Source organism: Salminus brasiliensis, chromosome 22 (genome assembly GCF_030463535.1).
Source record: "Salminus brasiliensis chromosome 22, fSalBra1.hap2, whole genome shotgun sequence".
In the NCBI taxonomy this organism is placed as follows: domain Eukaryota; kingdom Metazoa; phylum Chordata; class Actinopteri; order Characiformes; family Bryconidae; genus Salminus; species Salminus brasiliensis.
In genome coordinates this window covers 32,147,089-32,171,672 of record NC_132899.1, presented here as the reverse complement: position 1 = coordinate 32,171,672, position 24,584 = coordinate 32,147,089, and the positions used below count along the sequence as shown (strand labels likewise).

At 45.8% G+C, this 24,584-nt stretch overlaps 1 protein-coding gene across 1 annotated transcript in view; it reads right to left on the bottom strand.

The window, feature by feature from the left end:
• Positions 1–24,584, bottom strand: part of raraa (retinoic acid receptor, alpha a) — a 137,930-nt gene that overhangs the window by 5,081 nt on the left and 108,265 nt on the right. Inside the window, 2 exon segments of the mRNA XM_072667860.1 lie at positions 3,758–3,899; positions 6,318–6,466. Coding sequence (XP_072523961.1) covers positions 3,758–3,899; positions 6,318–6,466 — 291 coding nt within the window.

Here is a 24,584-nt window from a genome sequence, read left to right as displayed (position 1 = left end):
ACTCTCCCACTTTCTCTCTCTCTCACCGTCCCTCTCACGCTCACTCACCGTCCCTCTCACGCTCACTCACCGTCCCTCTCACGCTCACTCACCGTCCCTCTCACTCACAGTCTCTCACTCACTCACAGTCTCTCTCTCACTCACAGTCTCTCTCTCACTCACAGTCTCTCTCTCACTCACAGTCTCTCTCTCACTCACAGTCTCTCACTCACTCACAGTCTCTCTCTCTCTCACTCTCACCGTCTCACTCTCTCACCATCCCCCTCACCCTCTCTCTCACCGTCTCTCTCCCTCTCACCGTCTCTCGCTCACCCTCTCTCTCTCTCTCACCCTCTCTCGCTCACCCTCTCTCGCTCACCCTCTCTCGCTCACCGTCTCTCTCTCTCTCTGACGGATCACCGGGGCGATCATAAGCCGCACACACACAGTTTAATGAAGCCATTAAAGCGCTATTAGCCCGACCGCTTCATCCGTCACACACACAAAGACCCGCGGGGGAAGAGTGTGTGTGTGTGTGTTAGTGTGTGTGTGTGAGTGAGTGTAGTTTTCACACATCGCTATTCAGCAGGTAAAACTACGCTGGGGAGTCGGAGGAGTATCGGAAAAAAGAGAGAAAAATATGAAGTGTGTGAGTGTGTGTGAGTGTGTGTGAGTGTGTGAGTGTGTGTGTATTGACGGCTGTAATTTGCAAGGAGAAAATGAAAGTTCTGGCAGGTCGTTCGTCTCACAGATGAAATCCAATGAAAAGATACAAACGTGAATGTTCCCATCCCTCCATCTCCCTCCTGTGTGTGTGTGTGTGTGTGTGTGTGCTGACTCTACATGGCCACTTTATTAGAAACCCTCGTCTTACAACAGACAGGGTTGAAGTAAAGACCAGAACGGTGTGTAGCTCTGCCTGATCCGTGCTGCAGTTCTCCTTCTGTTCTTCTGGACCTGGTCTGATAAAGAGAGCCGGTCTGGACTGGATCACATCCCTTCTACACTCATCCCCATTAGACACACTTTAACATGGGCCAGGATTTAACTTGCTCTCCCATTCAAACCAGTCTTCACTTGATCTCGACCCCCTTTAGAATCTAACTGGATCTCGACCCCCCATTAGAACTGGCCTTGACTTGATCTCAGGCCCTTCTGACTCAGTCTAGACCTGGTTTCAGCCCCTTTTAGTCTTGACCTGATCGCTGAGAGTAATCCTGAAAATCCTGGTTCATAGAGTTGGTATAGACTTGATCTTGACCCCTATAGCCTCAGACTTGGTTATGATCTCGACCTAGACCCTCTATAGCCTCAGACTTAATCTTGATCTCAATCCCCTATAGCCTCAGACTTGATCTTGATCTCGACCCTCTATAGCCTTAGACTTGATCTTGATCTCGACCCCTATAGCCTCAGACTTGATCTTGACCCCCTATAGCCTCAGACTTGATCTTGATCTCGACCCCCTAAAGCCTCAGACTAGATCTCAACCCTCTTCAGCCTCTGATTTGATCTTGATTTCGACCCCCTTTAGATCCAGACCTGATCTGGACCCTCTTCAGCCTCTGACTTGATCTTGACTTGTTCTCAACCAATATTAGGCCAAGTCTGGACTTGATCTCGAACCCTGTTGGGTCTTGACTCAGATAATCATAGTCTTGGAAAAAATTCTAGTGAGATTGTGTGTGTGTGTGCGTGAGTGTGTGTGTTCTCTCTTGGGCTTCCCCTGCTACTTTCTGGCACAAGCACTGAGCCGTGTCCATGGGAACGAGGTCGTCATGACGTCCACCGGGAGTGTTCATCACCACGGCAACCCGCTGACCCCATATGCTTAACTCTGTCTGACCGGACTGTCATACACACACACACACACACACACACACACACACACACACACACACACACACACACACACACACACACGGGGGTGCACAGCCCACACTCTCCAGCAACACAGAGCCATGAAGAAGACTGGAGCAGGAGATCCGGGACTAGACTGGATGGTTCTGGACCTCAGAGCGAGACACCGTCTACACCCTCACACCGCAGTGGTCAGTACACACGTCACATGAGTGATGGGGGGGACCTATAGCCCCAGGCTTGATCTCTACCCTCCATAGCCTTAGACTTGATCTTGATCTCGACACCCTATAGCCTCAGACTTGATCTCGACCCCCTATAGCCTCAGACTTGATCTTGATCTCGACCCCCTATAGCCTCAGACTTGATCTCGACCCCCTATAGCCTCAGACTTGATCTCGACCCCCTATAGCCTCAGACTTGATCTCGATCTCGACCCCCTATAGCCTCAGACTTGATCTCGATCTCGACCCCCTATAGCCTCAGACTTGATCTCGACCCCCTATAGCCTCAGACTTGATCTCGACCCCCTATAGCCTCAGACTTGATCTCGACCCCCTATAGCCTTAGACTTGATCTCGACCCTCTATAGCCTCAGACTTGATCTCGACCCCTATAGCCTCAGACTTGATCTCGACCCCTATAGCCTCTGACTTGATCTTGATCTCAACCCTCTATAGCCTCTGACTTGATCTCGACCCCTATAGCCTCTGACTTGATCTCGACCCCCTATAGCCTCAGACTTGATCTCGACCCCTATAGCCTCAGACTTGATCTCGACCCCTATAGCCTCTGACTTGATCTCGACCCCTATAGCCTCTGACTTGATCTCGACCCCTATAGCCTCTGACTTGATCTCGACCCCCTATAGCCTCTGACTTGATCTCAACCCCCTATAGCCTCTGACTTGATCTCGACCCCTATAGCCTCTGGCAGCTGTAGACAAGCTGAGAGCACCAGATCCCACGCTACGTAATACCACCTCAGTGCTGAGCAGCGGCTCGGAGTGACGTCCATGCATAGAGCCTCAAGACCAGCGGTACAAACAAAGGATCGGAACGCTCCACATGCCTGAATATTCCAGATTCGGGAATCTCTACTACTATCATTTGTAAATACCCTGGAATTGTTTTGTTTGACCTCAAAAAGGATGCCTACATGTCACTGGCTGGAGCTCTATGAGCATGCAGTACACTAAAGTGGCCAGAGGGGGGCGAGTGAGAGTCCCCTGTGCTTAGGCTGCTGTAGACTCCAGTAATCTAGCTATGATGGATCACCCTATTCACTCCTAAAGAGCGCCGAGTGGGCACGCACACACGCGCACACACACACACACAGCTCTATAACAGTAAGCGTGTATGATGAAGAGAGCAGGCTGATCTGTGTGTGTGTGTGTGTGTGTGTGTGTGTGTGTGTGTGTGTATTCCCTGTCCTCTCGCCTCTCCCAATTAACTCCTCAAGTCTGACAGCAGTGGGCAGCGTGGGAGAATGTGTGGTCACACAGCCAGAGGGACAACACTGACGTGTGTGTATGTGTGTGTTAGTGTGTGTGTGTGTGTGTCCATCCATGTGCATCTCTGATTGCATCAGTGCACCGCGTCACCATGGAAATAGCATCCGCTAAAAAGCAGGTACAGGAGTGTGTAACTGTCGTCCTGCGTTTCTCAATCAGACACGTGTGTGTGTATTGCTATCATTGTGGGGACGTGCGTTTAGGTTCTACCTTATCTAGTACCCAAACCCAAACAAGGCACCTCACAGAATCCCGAGTGGGCACAGCTGGAGGTGACCGAGGGGCTGCTGGCCTTTCAGCTTAAAGAGCGAGTGTGTGCGTTAACGCGGAATATGACCAGGCAGACACACAGACAGACAGGCAGACAGACAGGCGGGCAGGCGGGCAGACAGCGGTGGTACTCACACTCCTTGGACATGCCCACTTCCAGGCACTTCTGCAGGCGGCAGTACTGGCAGCGGTTGCGGGTGACCTTGTTGATGATGCAGCTTTTCTCCCGGTGGCACGTGTAGACCATGTTCTTCTGGATGCTCCGGCGGAAGAAACCCTGCGGGAGGCGCAGAACCAAGAGGTGTTAAAGCCTAGAACCACAGAACCCCACACACACAGCACAGGCACTTCCCGACCAATCCCGCAGACTCTGACCCGAGGACTGCTGGGTTCAAATCCCGGGCGGGCCATCAGCATCAGACCAGAGCCCGAGAAAGCACAACTGGAGTCGACGGCTCTCTTGCTCCCCCTATCACTCCTTGCGGCGGGTAGCATGCCAGGTGCCCGTGCAAGGCGTTACTAGGTGGCTGCTCTACGTAGGATTTCACATGCTTGGCGTCGGAAGGTCGCTGGATCAATTCCCTGTTGGGAACAGCAGCCTCACCTCATCATGGTTGAGGTGCACGGTGACGGTGGTGGTGGTCTACAGCACTCGGAGTGTATGTGTGTGTGTGTGTTTGCAGTGTGTGTTCATGGTTACAGACGCCCAGTGCTGGTCCTCACCCTCCCAGTGCCGGGAGCGTTACATGTAATAAGGCAATTAGAGCATTACCTAGACAACTGTTGCTAAGTTAGCCTAGCCGGCTACTGCCGACTTGAGCTACACTACAGCCAGTACGTACTGGATCCATAACTGAGCACAGACGTGTAGAGAGTGTGTGTGTGTGTGTGTGTGTGTGTGTGTGAGAGAGAGAGCATGATGCTCCATGCTCTAACAGGATCAGTGTCAGTGGACTATTTGCAGACAGGCTGGCGGGTAGGTCACGTCTGGGTGCTTACAGAAGACGATTAGCTGTCTGACATAAACAAACACACACACACACACACACACACACACACACACACACACACACACACACACTCGCTTTAGGCAGAAATGAGTGTGACAAAGGCAAAACCACACACACACACACACGTCTAACACAGCCTTTCCTTCAGTATCCATCTATAATGCTAAGCATCTGTTAAGATATCTAAGGCGGTTGCTAGGGTGTTTCTAGGTACATGATTGCTGGGACGTGGCCGGGCTAGGCCAGGCAGCTACAGAGGCTCAGGTGCTCAGGTGCTCATACCCTATAGTTCGAATCTAAATCTAAGGTGGTTGCTATGGTATCTTGTTCCTAGGTGGCCACTACTGTAAGCATTTCATTAATTGCTAGGGTAAGGCTAATCAGATGAAATGTTATCCCATGTGGTTGCTATGGCATTTTGTTACTAGGTGGCCACTAAAGTGTTTCGTATGATTGCTAGGGTAATGCCAGGCAGCTAAAATTTTACCCCATGTGGTTGCAACGGTAGTTGCTATGGTATCTTATTACTAGGTGGTCACTACAGCTAAAATGTTATCCACTGTGGTTGCTCAGGTGGTTGCTATAGTATTGTGATACTAGGTGGCTATACAGCATTTCATATGATTGCCATGGTGAGAACAGGCAGCAAAAATGATACCCCATGTGGTTGCTAAGGTGGTTGCTATGGTATCTTGTTACTAGATGGCCACCACAGCATTTCATATGATTGCTAGGGTAAGGCCAAGCAGCAAAAAATATTGTCCCATGCGGTTGCTAAGGCGGTTGTTATGGTATCTTGTTAATAGATGGCTCTACAGTGTTTCACAGGCAGCTGTGATGTTATCCCATGTGGTTGCTAGGGTAAAATCTGACTACGGCGTTATTACATAAGAACCTGGCACATCTCCTCAGAAGTACTACGTGTGAGTGTGTGTGTGTGTGTGTGTGTGTATGCGCTGAGAGAACTGAACTGAATTATTCAGTTGGATCTTTCAGTGGACTGGGCTGCAAACACACGTCCTGCTCTGCGCAGTTCCTCCAGCGGCCTGCAGGGGGTGACCAGGCACAGCAGACAAGCTGTCAATGTGCTTCGATTCAGAGAGATTAACAAGACAAGCTGTGGCTGCTGCCAGGTTGGTGTGGCCCCACCGGTGGGATTCGCCGTGGCTGGTCCCTGGCTGGTACAGTCACACCGGTGGGATTCGCCGTGGCTGGTCCCTGGTAGGTGCAGTCACACCGGTGGGATTCGCCGTGGCTGGTCCCTGGTAGGTGCAGTCACACCGGTGGGATTCGCCGTGGCTGGTCCCTGGCTGGTACAGTCTCACCGGTGGGATTCGCCGTGGCTGGTCCCTGGCTGGTACAGTCACACTGGTGGGATTCACCGTGGCTGGTCCCTGGTAGGTGCAGTCACACCGGTGGGATTCGCCATGGCTGGTCCCTGGTAGGTGCAGTCACACCAGTGGGATTCGCCGTGGCTGGTCCCTGGCAGGTGCAGTCACACCGGTGGGATTCGCCGTGGCTGGTCCCTGGCTGGTACAGTCACACCGGTGGGGTTGGAAAGTTCGGCGCAACCATCAGCTTTAGTTCCTCTGGTTCATCCAACCTGTTTCACACTGGACTAAAGACCGGCAAGGCAGGGGTCCGAGCCCCGGCGCTGCGGGAGAGCAGAAGTAAGTGTGTCTCACCTTGCAGCCTTCGCAGGCGCTGACGCCATAGTGGTAGCCCGAGGACTTGTCCTGGCAGACGAAGCAGGGCTTGTAGACCCGCGGGGGTGGGGGTGGTGAGGGGGGGCTCGGAACGATCTCCTCCGAACTCGTGCTCTGAGTCTCGACAGCTGAGAGAGAGAGAGAGAGAGAGAGAGAGAGAGAGAGAGAGAGAGAAGAGGAGGAGTCAAACACTCAGACACACTCTACCAGACTCCACCATTCAACACCCAACCCCCCCAAACCAGCACCACCAACACCACCCACAGCAGAGTGCTGAACACACACACACTGATCCCAAGAGCAAGCATTTCTCCCTCTCTCTCACACACACACTCACACACCTCTGTACAGATGAATAGACACACACAATGATAGACAGACAGACAGAGGGATAGAGAGACAGACAGACAGACAGACAGAAGGATAGAGAGACAGACAGACAGAAGGATAGAGAGACAGGCAGAAGGAGAGAGAGACAGATAAACAGACAGACAGAAGGATAGAGAGACAGGTAAACAGACAGAAGGATAGAGAGACAGGCAGACTGGCAGAAGGAGAGAGAGACAGATAAACAGACAGACAGAAGGATAGAGAGACAGATAAACAGACAGACAGAAGGATAGAGAGACAGATAAACAGACAGACAGAAGGATAGAGAGACAGGTAAACAGACAGACAGAAGGATAGAGAGACAGGTAAACAGACAGACAGAAGGATAGAGAGACAGGTAAACAGACAGACAGAAGGATAGAGAGACAGACAAACAGACAGACAGAAGGATAGAGAGGCAGACAAACAGACAGACAGAAGGATAGAGAGGCAGACAAACAGACAGACAGAAGGATAGAGAGGCAGACAGACAGACAGACAGACAGGTATTTATCTCCTCCAGTATACGTAATTCTGAATAATTCACACTGGGTGTTTGAATATTCAAATCAGTGACTGGCCACGCCCACTTGTATAACCACTCCCACTCTGTAGAGCAGCTGCAGTCTGGCTCTGCCCGTCATTCCTCCCATTGTTGAGTCACATGGTGCGAGTGTGAGCATACTTGTGTTTGTATCAACACAGTCACGTGGAGCGCGAGAGCGTGTGTGTGTGTGTGCGCGCGTGTGTGTGTGTCAGCTGTAGTGTAGGGCAGATGAACTCGTGAGTGATGAGTTAAATTTAGACCTCTTATTTACACACTGCTGCAGTTCGGCCTGCAGGCCACATCTCACACACACACACACACACACACACACACACACACACACACAGACACAGACACAGACTAAAACACACACACACACAAAAGTGAGCAATTCACACTGTTACACCACTGACCCCTAACACACACACTCCACACACTGTTACACCACTGACCCCTAACACACACACTCCACACACCGTTACACCACTGACCCCTAACACACACACTCCACACACCGTTACACCACTGACCCCTAACACACTCCACACACCACTGACCCCTAACACACTCCACACACTGTTACACCACTGACCCCTAACACACTCCACACACTGTTACACCACTGACCCCTAACACACTCCACACACCGTTACACCACTGACCCCTAACACACACACTCCACACACCGTTACACCACCGACCCCTAACACACTCCCCTGGTGTTATTGTTTTGGCACACTCCACGCCTGCTCTCTCTCTCCCTCTCCAGGTTCAGATCTGGGTCTATGCCCCTTTAGCTCCCATTACAGTGGGCCTGCGGTGCAGGGCGGGGGTCCAGGGGGGTTTAATCTGATTTGGGCCGGTTAAGTCCAGCTTAAGTGTGTTAGCAGGCTAGACTCTGCTCTGTCCACTCCACACACACACACACACACGTCTGAGTGCTGGAAGACGACATTAGATTATATCCAGCCCTCCAGACAGTCTGAGTGTGTGCGTGTGTGTGTGTGTGTGTGTGTGTAGACCCACAGGGCAGGTGAGCCTGCTTCGCAACTTGGGTCTGTGTTTCACTGGACGGGCAGAGTGATGTTAGCGGTCAGCCGTTAGCTGTTAGCATCCAGTCTGAGTGGACAAAAGAGCAAAACAGTCAGAGTCATCAGAAACAGGCCCTCCCTGCTGAACTGACCACACACACACACACACACACACACACACACACACACACACACACACACACTCTCTCTTTCTCTCCAGACCAACACAAACACCACCTCTGCTCTGAATGTGTGTAAAGCCCAGGTCTGGGGGGTGGGTGGGGGTGTGGGTGGTAGTTTGACCACAACTGGACAGACGACCGTGCCACTGACTGCTCACATTTACACCGTTCACTCGGAGCGTGTGTGTGTGTGTGTGTGTGTGTGTGTGTGTGTGTGTGTGTGCTTCTCTCTCATTCACTCTCTCTGTCTGCTGGTGTGTGTGCATGCATGTTCCTGCTGGGCGAGGGAAGGGGGGGGGTGGGCGAGTACGAGCAGACCCCCCGCTGACACACACCTCCTGTCTGCCTGTCTGGTTGGCACGCAAACCCACACATACAATGTGTGAATGTGTGTGTGTGTGTGTGTGTGTGTGTGTGTGTGTATTCTCATGCTGCTGAAGCTCCAGTCTGTTGTATTTCAGGAGGAAACTGATCAAAGTATGATGATGTCATAATGGGCTGCCATCCAATCAACTGCTTGTTGCTGTGTGGGTTGAGTCAGCTACTGTACGCTGGCTGCTGAAGCGCTCCGAAAGGACTTCCCTTCAACGTCTAGACGTTCCTTCCGTCTCCCGTAAGGCTGATGTTTTGAAGAATTTTATATCTATATATACACATATTCATATATAGTGAATTTACATATATCTGCCTATTTTGACCACAGTTTAGCTCCGCCCACTCATTTATATATAAATAAAAGACATCTTGTGGAGTGGTCAGATCTGTTGTGATGGCACCGTAGAACCTACCCAACATTACTACTCAATATTAGGCAGGTGGTACTAATGTTATGGCTAATTGGTGTACACACATTTCATATATTTATTAAATTAAGGGAAATAATGGAACACTCCTTACGACCCCAGTGGGAGTGGGAGTGGCTAAACTGTGGTCAGACGAGGCAGATATATGTAAATGTACTGTTTTAGTGACATCACAGCAGTAACGCAACACTGCCTATGACCTCAGTGAGAGTGGGCGGGGCTAAAATGTGGTTGAAGTGTTGGGAGTATGTAAATCCACTGTTTTAGTGACATCACAGATGTAACGAGCACTCCTTGTGACATCAGAGTTAGTGGGCAGGGCGGTATGTAAATTCCCAATGTTAGTGACATCACAGCAGTAACGCAACACTCCCTATGACCTCAGAGTGAGTGGGCGGGGCTGAACTGTGGACAGAAAAATGGGCAGATGTATGTAAATTCACTGCTTTAGTGACATCACAGAAGTAATGGTCACCTCAGTGTGAGTGGGCGGGGCTAAAGAATGGTCAGAACTGGTATTAGTAATCAGTAATAACTGCTTTACTCAGGCTGAACTGAGCCAACCTGAAGGACTACGATGATCTCGTCGGACAAACCGACTGAAGAAGTGGACTAGTGAGAAATCTGATCTATATGGATCAGACCGGAGCTCATATTTCACAGCGCAAGATCTGTTTGAGCCCAGAAAGTCACGACTATGTAAAGTGGAGCGCTGCAGCCCTGCTGAATAAAGACGTCAACGTGGGAGAAAGTAGGTCACCCAAAAAGGGAAGAAAGCCGCCCGAAAATGAAGAGATTTCCCAAAAGGAGGAGGAATCCTCCCGCTGTCAGCGAGCGGAGAGCAGCGGCGGCATAATCAACCCTGTCAGGCGAGCAGAGGAGGGCAAAAATGAGAAGAAAACAGGACAAGCTGTTACCTAATAAGCACAGCCAATCAGCATCCAGAACACACGAATATATAATCCCTAGTGTTTAGACCAGCACTGGGTCATAGTAACATCATACACACACTGTGACTCCACTGTAAACAAACCCACACTGCAGCCCTGGACTACATTTCCCATCAGCCCCCCGAAGAACAGCGCTGACCAAGCTCATGCATCACAATACAGATGCAGTCCAGCTGTAGAGAGCCAGGAAACGGCAACGGCCAGCGTAACGACAGCTGCATTACCGGCATAGTAGTGACAAGTAGCTGATTGGCTGTCAGCCCATCATGACATCATCATTACCGAGGTGTCTGATGTCCACCCTTTGTCCGACACCCTATTATCCTGCCTTTCTGGACATCAGTCAAATCACGTCCTCGGCCCGCGATGACCGCTTTGCACTCTGCTACAGCTGACTGGTGTGCACACGGCATCTGTGACGTCCCGGGCCTATTCTCATACACTGAGCACCTCCCGACAGCCTTACTCTGGTGCAACACAGGCCACCGATGCCAGAGGGGAGCGCCGATTGCTCTGGACCACTTGCCGGAGTCGGCGCTCCCCTCTGGTCCCCACGGTGGCGCGGGACACCCAGAAACCTTGGATTTGCCTGGTGTTGTGTGATCGGCTGATCGCGCTGAACAGAGATCGAAAAAAACCCGGATTGGTCCATTTCTAATCTATACCATATCACCCACCCTTAAGCGTGTGTGTGTGTGTGTGTGTGTGTGTTTTTACACACAACGTCTCTGAGGATCAGACTGGCTCTCCTCTGCAGACGCTCATTTCCTGCATGGATCTGTGAGCTTTAAACTACTGAGCCTCCAGGGACACACACACACACACACACACACACACACACACACACACACACCCTTAACGAGGTACGTCTCCAGCATTCGGTCATATTACTATTATTCAAAGTCATATTACTGTGTGTGTGACTGGGTCAATCTAGGTCAAACACCACAGATGTGGACATGCACACACACCTTATTCACACACTCAGACCTGTTCACACACTCACACACTCAGAACTGTACCCACACACTCACACACTCAGTTTTTTTGTTTGCAGAGTCTTAGAGGTTCTAATGGAGCGGGATTACGGTAACTGACATCCTCAAACTCAGGACTGATTACTGTTCTGTGTCCAGCATTGCGGTGCATAAGGTGGGCATGGGGTGGTGGATGAAGAGGTGGGTTGGTGATCATTCAATGTCTCCAACCTCAGTACCGCTCTTGTTGCTGAACGCAATCAAATCCTCACAGCGATGGGCACACAAAAGCAGGATGATCACTTTTTTGAATTCCCCTGATTTCAGAGGAAACAATGAATGAGCAGCTGTCCCAATAATTTTGTCCATTTCATGTATACAGATGTGCATGTATGTGCTTTAGTTACTACAAAACAGCTCATACACAATTTATACAGTGGATATATATGTGCGAGTGTGTGTGTGTGTGTGTGTGTGTGTAGAACATAGGAACACATGCTTTAACAAGCTAAATGGGACGGGGATATAGGTCATTGTGTTCCAGACTCAATTCACCAAGGCAGCCTGTTCAGAGAGCTGGAGCCGATCCAGGCCTTTTACAGCCGGACACACACACACACACACACACACACACACACACACACACACACACACTACAGCAGTCAGCTATTCCTCAGGTTTCTCATTTTGTCTGAATTTGATTGATTAAGCAACACACACACACACACACACACACACACACACACACACACACCAACACACCTAGGGATAAAAAAAAAATCTATCTAAAACCATGACGTGTCTTGTCTTATCTTTTTCCCTTGATTTCTCACACACACTCACACACACTCACACACACTCACACACACTCCATACAGTAACAATGCCCTGCTTCCTCCTCATCTCTCTCTCCTTCCACCTCGCTTTCTCTTGTTCCTCTTCCTCCCTTTAATCTCCTCAGTCTCTGGAGAAACACACACAGCAGGAGAGCTGGACCACAGCCAGTACACACATACACACACACACACACACACGTTTGTTTTCCTACAGTGTCAGTTTGTGCACGTCCCCCATGTGCCACAGACGTGCAAGTACCTATATGTAACAATGCCTCCTGTTATATATGTGTGTATATGTACATATACATATATATGTAAGTACCTAGTAATATATATATATATATATATATATATATATATATATATATATATATATATATAAAATAATACATCCCATATCTATTACATAACTCCTGGCACCTATATATAACAATAATACATCCCATATATACTACATAACCCCAATAACCTATATATAACAATAATACATCCCATATACACTACATAACCCCAATAACCTATATATAACAATAATACATCCCATATACACTACATAACCCCAATAACCTATATATAACAATAATACATCCCATATACACTACATAACCCCAATAACCTATATATAACAATAATACATCCCATATATACTACATAACCCCAATAACCTATATATAACAATAATACATCCCATATATACTACATAACCCCAATAACCTATATATAACAATAATACATCCCATATACACTACATAACCCCAATAACCTATATATAACAATAATACATCCCATATACACTACATAACCCCAATAACCTATATATAACAATAATACATCCCATATACACTACATAACCCCAATAACCTATATATATATATATATATAACAATAATACATCCCATATACACTACATAACCCCAATAACCTATATATAACAATAATACATCCCATATACACTACATAACCCCAATAACCTATATATAACAATAATACATCCCATATACACTACATAACCCCAATAACCTATATATAACAATAATACATCCCATATACACTACATAACCTCAATAACCTATATATAACAATAATACATCCCATATACACTACATAACCCCAATGACCTATATATAACAATAATACATCCCATATATACTACATAACCCCAATAACCTATATATAACAATATTACATCCCATATACACTACATAACCCCAATAACCTATATATATATAACAATATTACATCCCATATACACTACATAACCCCAATAACCTATATATATAACAATAATACATCCCATATACACTACATAACCCCAATAACCTATATATATAACAATAATACATCCCATATACACTACATAACCCCAATAACCTATATATATAACAATAATACATCCCATATACACTACATAACCCCAATAACCTATATATAACAATAATACATCCCATATACACTACATAACCCCAATAACCTATATATAACAATAATACATCCCATATACACTACATAACCCCAATATCCTATATATAACAATAATACATCCCATATACACTACATAACCCCAATAACCTATATATAACAATAATACATCCCATATACACTACATAACCCCAATAACCTATATATATATAACAATATTACATCCCATATACACTACATAACCCCAATAACCTATATATATATAACAATATTACATCCCATATACACTACATAACCCCAATAACCTATATATATAATAATACATCCCATATACACTACATAACCCCAATAACCTATATATAACAATAATACATCCCATATACACTACATAACCCCAATAACCTATATATATAACAATAATACATCCCATATATACTACATAACCCCAATAACCTATATATAACAATAATACATCCCATATACACTACATAACCCCAATAACCTATATATAACAATAATACATCCCATATCTATTACATAACTCCTGGCACCTATATATAACAATAATACATCCCATATATACTACGTAACCCCAATAACCTATATATAACAATAATACATCCCATATACACTACATAACCCCAATAACCTATATATAACAATAATACATCCCATATCTATTACATAACTCCTGGCACCTATATATAACAATAATACATCCCATATACACTACATAACCCCAATATCCTATATATATAACAATAATACATCCCATATATACTACATAACCCCAATAACCTATATATAACAATAATACATCCCATATATACTACATAACCCCAATAACCTATATATAACAATAATACATCCCATATACACTACATAACCCCAATAACCTATATATAACAATAATACATCCCATATACACTACATAACCCCAATAACCTATATATATATAACAATAATACATCCCATATATACTACATAACCCCAATGACCTATATATATAACAATAATACATCCCATATATACTACATAACCCCAATAACCTATATATATATAACAATATTACATCCCATATACACTACATAACCCCAATAACCTATATATATAACAATAATACATCCCATATACACTACATAACCCCAATAACCTATATATAACAATAATACATCCCATATACACTACATAACCCCAATAACCTATATATATATAACAATAATACATCCCATATATACTACATAACCCCAATAACCTATATATAACAATAATACATCCCATATACACTACATAACCCCAATAACCTATATATAACAATATTACATCCCATATACACTACATAACCCCAATAACCTATATATATATAACAATAATACATCCCATATACACTACATAACCCCAATAACCTATATATAACAATAATACATCCCATATACACTACATAACCCCAATAACCTATATATATAACAATAATACATCCCATATACACCACATAACCCCAATAACCTATATATATAACAATAATACATCCCATATACACCACATAACCCCAATAACCTATATATATATAACAATAATACATCCCATATACACTACATAACCCCAATAACCTATATATAACAATAATACATCCCATATACACTACATAACCCCAATAACCTATATATAACAATAATACATCCTATATACACTACATAACCCCAATAACCTATATATATAACAATAATACATCCCATATACACTACATAACCCCAATAACCTATATATAACAATAATACATCCTATATACACTACATAACCCCAATAACCTATATATATAACAATAATACATCCCATATACACTACATAACCCCAATAACCTATATATAACAATAATACATCCTATATACACTACATAACCCCAATAACCTATATATATAACAATAATACATCCCATATACACTACATAACCCCAATAACCTATATATAAATTAATGATCTATGCCATATGTATTTTATATAGCTTTAAGTAGCTATGTGATAATGACACATACATATTAGATATATAACACATACAGGATCTATTAATGTCTAATATGTATAGGGAAGTGTAAGGGCGCTGGAGTTGGCTGCCCACCGCTCTGGGGGTGTGTGTGTACTCACTGCCGCTAACACGTGTGTGTGTGAGTGTGTGTTCACTACCAGATGGGTTAAATGTGGAGGACACATTTCGCTGTACAGTGACAAATACGTGCACCTTTACCTAAAGTGTGTATATATATATATATATATATATAAATAAATGATAGTTATATGCATTTTATAACAGTAATATCACTAATATAACAATAATTATAATATATATTGTATTATATAACTAAGTACCTTTGTATATAACATATAATTTTAGTACCTATATAAAATTAATAATAGTAAAATATATATATATATATATATATATATATATATATATGTATCCTGTATGTATTATATAACTATGAGTACCTATGTGTAATTACAAAGTCAGAATCACTCCGTTCTGAAAACGTACAAAAACAAACACCCATACACACACATCCGTAATACAGCAACTTAGCCTGAGTTATGTAAAACACACACACACACACACACACACACACACACACACACACACGCCTCCTGAAACTAAGCCCTTTGCCTCCGTCACATAAGATCCAGTTTGTGACGGCGGCACAGGGAAACCCCCTTCAAGACAATGGACTATATTCATAACACATTCACATTCTCACACACACACACACACACACACACACACACACACACACACACACAGCATTCCTCCTGCAGAAGATTAAAGTGATAGTTCAGCAGAAAGTGATGTTTCCAGGGGAGGCGGGAGCAGTGGGACTAGTGGCGTTCTAGCGGGGACGCTCCTGCAGGGGGACGCTGCTGCAGGGGGACCTGAGCGAGGTAAGGGGACAAAGAGCTACATCCTGTAAACATTTACTACGTCTGAAGACGTCAGCGCACGTCCTTCTCACCATCTGTGGAATCCTTCAGAAACAACGTGCCCAGCTAGCCAGCGGTTCTCTGTGCTGCTTTCGTCCACGTTCTAGATAACCCTGCATGTCTCAGTTCCTCTGAGTCCCAAACCACTTCAACCAGTCCGTCAGAGGCAGCGGCAGAGGGATGATCCAGCTTTATGCTAACTGGTGGGGTATATGAGTCTAGGTACTAGGTAGCTACGTTACCCTCATAGCTCCAGAGAAGGAACAGGTAGAACTGACAATTTGACCTACCATTTTTCCACACACACACACACACACACACACACACACAGTAATGCCTATTCTTAGGGCACTCTCACCCCTGCTCCAATTCTGAAGTTATTTGTGGAACAATGCTGAGTGTGTGTGTGTGTGTGTGTGTGTGTGTGTGTGTGTGTGTGTGTGAAGCCTCCCTCCCCAAATATCAGAAGTGCAGGAGAACACACAGTCGATAATGGCCCTGCGCTCTGTCTCCAGAGAACATCCTCTAGTCCTTCAGTGAGGGTCAGCCGCTCTCACTCAGCCCAGCAGTAACACCATCAGTGCCTGACACACACACACACACACACACACACCTGTGTGTATGTGTGTGTATATATATATATATATATATATATATATATATATATATATATATAAATATACGCAAGTACCTATATGTAGTAATATATCTCTTATATGTATATGTATATATATATGAGATATATTACTACATATAGGTACTTGCACCACACACGCTAATATATATATATATATGTATGTATAAGCAAGTACCTATATGCAATAATAATATAATATATAAGAATATAATAATGGGTGTATATATATAAAATACATAAAGGATATATTATTACATATAGGTACTTGCGCGCGCGCGCGTGTGTGTGTGTGTGTGTGTGTGTGTGTGTATATATATATATATATATATATATATATATATAAATATAAAATCTGTCATATACTTATAAATAATATACCCCTTGTTTTTGTAATACATATATGCAATAATATATATATGTGTTATATATCTCCAAGTACCTACATGCAGTAAAACATCCACTATATACACTGTATACATGCAAGTACCTATATGTAGTAAGATAGAGCACATGTATTGTGTGTGTGTGTGTGTGTGTGTGTGTGTGCGCCTCAGCGTAATCTGGCTTACGAGCGTCCGTAAAGCAGGCCGACCTCATACAGCTCCGGCGGTTAAACCAGTACGAGTGTAGGGGAGGCAGCTGCTCGTGTGTCTGAGCTCGTCTGCTCCGAAGCTCCTCGTAAAAAAGGCAAGCAGAAGAAAAGCAGGACGGAGCAGCATTAAAGATTCATACCGGCCCACTGCGTTCACCTCCACACACACACACACACACACACACACACACACACACACGGAGATAAGAGGGTAAAAAGACGAACAAATGAAGTGTCCTGATATCAAACATGTTTCTCTCGCTCACTCCAGGAGGACGATCTGCACTCAGTCTCGGTGTGAGAGAGAGAGAGAGAGAGAGAGGGAGAGAGGTAGAGAGAGAGAGGGAGAGGTAGAGAGAGAGAGGTAGAGAGAGAGAGAGAGAGAAAGAGAGAGAGAGAGAGAGGGAGAGAGGTAGAGAGAGAGAGAGAGAGAGAGAGGGAGAGAGGTAGAGAGAGAGAGAGAGAGGTAGAGAGAGAGAGGTAGAGAGAGAGAGAGAGAGAAAGAGAGAGAGAGAGAGAGGGAGAGAGGTAGAGAGAGAGGGATAGAGGTAGAGAGAGAGAGAGAGAGAGAGAGGTAGAGAGAGAGGTAGAGAGAGAGAGAGAGAGAGAGAGAGAGAGAGAGAGAGAGAGGTAGAGAGAGAGAGAGAGAGAGAGAGAGAGAGGTAGAGAGAGAGAGAGAGAGGTAGAGAGAGAGAAGCTCATGGGTGCTCTTGATGGATCTTGACTTTAGATGCACTGAAGCAGAGAGTGAATGAATGAACGAGAGAGAGAGAGAGAATGCGCGAGAGATGGAGGGAGAGCGCGATTGGAGGCGGGTGGGGGGGTTTGGAGGGGGTGGGGTTTGTGTAAAGGGGTGAGTGCATAAGGCACTTTTTCAGCTGACTGCCTCCTCATAACTGCCCTGATTGCAACATACAGTGTGTTACACCAGGGAACTCGGAGTGTGTGTGTGTGTGTGTTTGTGTGTGTGTGTGTGTGTGTGTGTGTGAGAGGGAGATGGTCATATGGGCATAGTCTCTCCCCCTGCATTCCTTCACAGCAGAGTGTGTGTGTGTGTGTGTTACAGATCCCCAATTCAGTTCAGTTCAATGCAGGTTTCTCTGTGTGGCCTTTTCTAGATCACTGCCCCCCCCCCACCCCCACCATCAACACCTCCAAACCCTAGGTGTGAATGAATGCTAATAATGCTAACAATGCTAAAAGGCAGCTGAGGCGTGAGCAGCAGGGACGTATTAGCAACGTTAGCCTCATTAGCGGCGGCAAACAGACGGGTCGCGGCCGGCCGGCTGCAAGTTAGCGGAGGTCACGGATACGGCCTCGATCCATCAGCCCGCCAGACAATGGCCACATTCTTGAAGGACAAGGTGGTATGCGAGCTTTGTGCGGCTGTTTACAGCGGAATTAGCCCCCCAAGATAAACGGTCGGCGGAGATCGGGGTCAGCGCGGGGGAATCCCAGCTTCTCCTGCTTCAGCACAACCTCGAACCTTCAGCCAGCCGGCGGAAACCTGGACACACGGACGTGTTCCAGCAGGACAGCGACTCTATGGGTCCAGGGCTGGGCTTAATCCCCACCATATAAGTACCTATATGCAATAATAATATAATATATAATAATGTAATGATGGGTGTGTATATATATATATATATATATATATATATATATATATATATATATATATATATATGGGGTATATTATTAGTGCATGTAGGTACTTGCAAACACATATATATATATATATATATATATATATATATATATATATATATATATATACACAATACATAAGAGATATATTATTACATATAGGTACTTGCGTGTGTATATATAAATATATATAAATAAAATATCCCTTGTTTTTGTAATACATATATGCAAAAATATATATGTGTTATATATCTCCAAGTACCTACATGCAGTAAAACATCCACTATATACACTGTATACATGTATTGTGACCAATCACATCACAGCACCCTGAGTCACTTCGGCACGGACCAAACCGTGATGTTCTGGACAACCGGGTCAGAACATCCCCAAACCACCAGGCAGGCCTTGCGGGGGTCTTCCTGTCCCGGTGTGCAGTGGTCAGAGGAAGGACAAGGGGGTCATGGGTGCTTCCAGATGCTGAGGAGATCATGTGAGGGGGGGCTATATAATATTAAACAGGTGGTTTTAATGTTATGGCTGGTTGGTGTATAATAATAATAATAATAATAATAATAATAATGATAATTCATATATATGTGAATACAATGGCTCAGTGAGTGAGTTCTGGCCAAATCAGCGCATTCGGGTATCTCCAAGAGGTCACGGCAGTGTGACCTTTGAACCCTTGCGCTGACCGCAAGACCGCCAAGAGCAACTCAAATTACACGGCGGAGGGAATTCCTCGGCCTTCTCCCTCAAACTTCAGCTCGGAGTGAGCTGCTAAACCCTACTCGAGGCTTTCCGAAGTGCTCGGAATGAAGGAATTTCAGCTGCAGCTGCTATTTTTAACACCAGCTTCAACGCGTTTCTCTTTATACTCCACGCCGACTGCCCGGGCGGATCGAGGTTAAAAGGACACATGTGCTGGACACCCAACCAGCCTGCAGCACATCTCCACCTCTCCACGTCTGCAGTGCAGGAGCTCGTGGATTTACACTGCTCTGCACCGCGGTACCGCGGCAACGCTCAACGCAACACCCAGAATGGCCTCGCACCGCAACCAACAACAAAAAAAAAAAAGTGGGTCATCTGGCCGGTCAGAAGCGTGAGGGCACACCAGAGTGCGTGACCTAGTGGCGATTTTCATGCCTGCTGGAGTTGTGAAAGAGCTGAAATAAGAGGATAAGAGCTGAAAGCAGCACACGTGGAGAATTAGGGTCACCAGCGAATCAGAACTAACATCTGAGCAACGAACAGCCAGCAGAACCACACAACCTGGACTGGGTCAAACGAAGCCAGCGTACGGTCAAGAAAGCCAACGGTCCACAGGTCTAATGGATCATACAAAGCCAGTATTGGGTCTAATGGATCACACAAAGACAGTATTGGGTCTAATGGATCATACAAAGCCAGCATTGGGTCTAATGGTGGGTCTAATGGATCACACAAAGACAGTATTGGGTCTAATTGATCATACAAAGCCAGTGTTGGATCTAATGGATCATACAAAGCCAGTGCTGGGTCTAATGGATCACACAAAGACAGTGTTGGGTCTAATGGATCATACAAAGCCAGTGTTGGGTCTAATGGATCATACAAGGCCAGTGTTGGGTCTAGTGGATCATACAAGGCCAGTGTTGGGTCTAGTGGATCATACAAGGCCAGTATTGGGTCTAGTGGATCATACAAGGCCAGTATTGGGTCTAGTGGATCATACAAAGCCAGTGTTGGGTCTAATGTTGGATCTAATGGATCACACAAAGCCAGTATTGGGTCTAGTGGATCATACAAGGCCAGTGTTGGGTCTAGTGGATCATACAAGGCCAGTGTTGGGTCTAGTGGATCATACAAGGCCAGTGTTGGGTCTAATGTTGGATCTAATGGATCACACAAAGCCAGTATTGGGTCTAGTGGATCATACAAAGCCAGTGTTGGGTCTAATGGATCATACAAGGCCAGTGTTGGGTCTAGTGGATCATACAAGGCCAGTGTTGGGTCTAGTGGATCATACAAGGCCAGTATTGGGTCTAGTGGATCATACAAGGCCAGTATTGGGTCTAGTGGATCATACAAAGCCAGTGTTGGGTCTAATGTTGGATCTAATGGATCACACAAAGCCAGTATTGGGTCTAGTGGATCATACAAGGCCAGTGTTGGGTCTAGTGGATCATACAAGGCCAGTGTTGGGTCTAGTGGATCATACAAGGCCAGTGTTGGGTCTAGTGGATCATACAAGGCCAGTGTTGGGTCTAGTGGATCATACAAGGCCAGTGTTGGGTCTAGTGGATCATACAAGGCCAGTGTTGGGTCTAATGTTGGGTCTAGTGGACCACAGAAATCTAGTTTGTCATCTAGTCAGATCTAGTGGATCATATAAAGCCGTTGTTGGGTCTCATGGGCCAAAGAGAGACAATGTTGGGTCTAATGTTGTGTCTAGTCAACCATAAAAAGCCAGTGCTGGTCCTAACATTGGATCTAGTGGATCATACAAAGCCAGTGTTGGATCTAATGGATCATACAAAGCCAGTGTTGGGTCTAATGTTGGATCTAATGGATCACACAAAGCCAGTATTGGGTCTAGTGGATCATACAAAGCCAGTATTGGGTCTAATGGATCATACAAAGCCAGTGTTGGGTCTAATGTTGGATCTAATGGATCACACAAAGCCAGTATTGGGTCTAGTGGATCATACAAAGCCAGTATTGGGTCTAATGGATCATACAAGGCCAGTGTTGGGTCTAGTGGATCATACAAGGCCAGTGTTGGGTCTAGTGGATCATACAAGGCCAGTGTTGGGTCTAGTGGATCATACAAGGCCAGTGTTGGGTCTAGTGGATCATACAAGGCCAGTGTTGGGTCTAGTGGATCATACAAGGCCAGTGTTGGGTCTAATGTTGGATCTAATGGATCAAACAAAGCCAGTGCTCAGTATAATTAAAAAATAGCTGGGTCAAATGGGTCATTACAAAAAGTAGTTCATAGGTCATTCAAACCCAGCGTTGGGTTTTAATGTTGGGTCCAACAGAACACACAAAATGAGTGATCTAAAGGCCCTAAAGCCAGGGGTGGATGTAGTGGACCATGTAAAACCAGGTTTTGGATCCTATCGACCAAAACCAGTATTTGGCCTAATGGCTCAGGCTAAAGCAGTGCTGGGATTAATGGGCCATGCAAAACCAGTGCACCACTGCAGAACCAGCACCAACCAGTCTAAGACAGTAGACCGTAGAGCCGTTCTACTGGACCATACAGACCTGATACCGGGTCTATGGTTGAGTCTTGCAAACTTTAGAATGTGGGTTTTTTTGAAGGGGGTGCGTCTCACTATTGGGTCAGAACCAGTCGTCAATTGCCTTAATGGGTCTGGCCGAAACAGTGCTGGGTCTGATGGGTCATGCAAAACCAGTGTTGGGTCTAAGTAACAAGTTTGGGTCTGATCATATTAAAACTATTGCTGAGTCTAGTGGACTAGAAAAAGGTCAGAACCAGAACCAGGGCCTGTAGTTGGTTTAGTGGTCTAGTGACCCAGGAAAAAACCCAGTTCAGGGTCAGTGGGGAGGGGAGGGGGCACTTACAGTGAGCGGAGCTGCTCCAGTGTTGGCTGCTGAAGGGGTGATGGCCGGCCCTGGCCTGGCTGTAGTAATCCACCATGAGGAAGGGGCTGGGGCTGGGGCTCGAGCTCAGACCCACCACGTCCACGCCCTCGTACATCATACGAGCAGCTCCCAGTTTCACACAGCGCGTGCAGGAATGGTAGTTTTTTCTGTCCTCGTGGAGACTCTCGGTCTGGACGCCTCATCCAAGCAGCCGACGCACGAGCTGCATCGCGACTTGTGCAACTTACAGATACGAGGTCTCTTCTCCAGAAGTCTCCGCTGCCCTGTGGTCACTCCACTCCCCTTTCGAAAAAGTGACCCAACAGCAAAAACAATCCAACTGGACGCTCCGCAGGAACGACCTACCTACCTACCACACTTCCAAGCAACACACACGCGCTTGCGTGCGTGCACACACACATACCTCTCTCTCTCTCTCTCTCTCTCTCACACACACACACACACACACACACACACACACACACACACACATGCATACATACACTCGCTGCTGAGAAGCTCCAGCAACTCCCCAGCCCTGCCCAGGACGCCGAGGGAGCAGCTCGTGAAGCGCGCGCCCCTTAAAATGCATGCAAAACGGCGCAAAAATAGTAATAAAAAAGTGCACGCGAGCGGTTTTCGATGCAAGATTTCCCTTTTATTTCAGTGCACGCGCTAGAAATCCGTGACTCCTGCTCTGTTTCCGTGCCGTTCCGTTTTTCTCGCGCGCGCGAGCTTCGCTTTAACCAGTTATAATCCACCGCGCTTCTCCTCGAGCTTCGTTTTTCCTTTCATGTTCTCTTCGGGCTCGCGCTCCCTCCTGCTCGCTCGCTCGCTCGCTCACTCACTCTCGAAACAACTCAGCCCGAGAGCGAGCCAGCTGTCCGCACGCCCCGCCCACATCCGGGTCTCCCCCCCTCTTCCCTCCCCCTCCGGATATCACGCCCACTTTTGGTTAACCCCTTGACCGCTGAGAGCCGGGCACGAGCCTAGGACGTCAAAGGGGAGCATTCCAGCCCTAACCCAGCGTCTCCTGCGGCATTTGACGTGTTAGGTGACAGAACTGTAGTCTACAGTCTATACAGACTACAATACCCATAATGCACTACGTATATGCAACGCAAACATGATATATTTGGTATCCTGGGGCTAATATAGGCTAATATCTGGCCTCCTGTTTCGATCAGCCTGCTGGTCTGAGCTGGACTTTGATGGTTGATCATCCAGGTGAAAACATGCTAAACCATGCTAATTAGCCCGCCAGGCGCTAAATGAAAGCTAAATTAGCATGTTTACCACAGTTATGTAGCGATGGCCGCATTTGTCGCGAAGCAAGACAGAGCTAGCTGTGCAAATTCTAGACTATACTGCCCAAAGTTAGCAGTATTAGCAGTAACTAGCCTATGTAGCGCAAAGCTAGCAGTGTATTTCTAGGCTTTCCAGCTCAAAGCTAGCAGCGTAATTAAGGCTATCTGGCTAAAAGCTAGTAGAGTGTTTTAGGCTAGTAGAGTGTTTTAGGCTATCAAGCTAAAAGCTAGTAGAGTGTTTTAGGCTATCCAGCTCAAAGCTAGCAGCGTAATTAAGGCTATCTAGCTAAAAGCTAGTAGAGTGTTTTAGGCTAGTCGAGTGTTTTAGGCTATCAAGCTAAAAGCTAGTAGAGTGTTTTAGGCTATCCAGCTCAAAGCT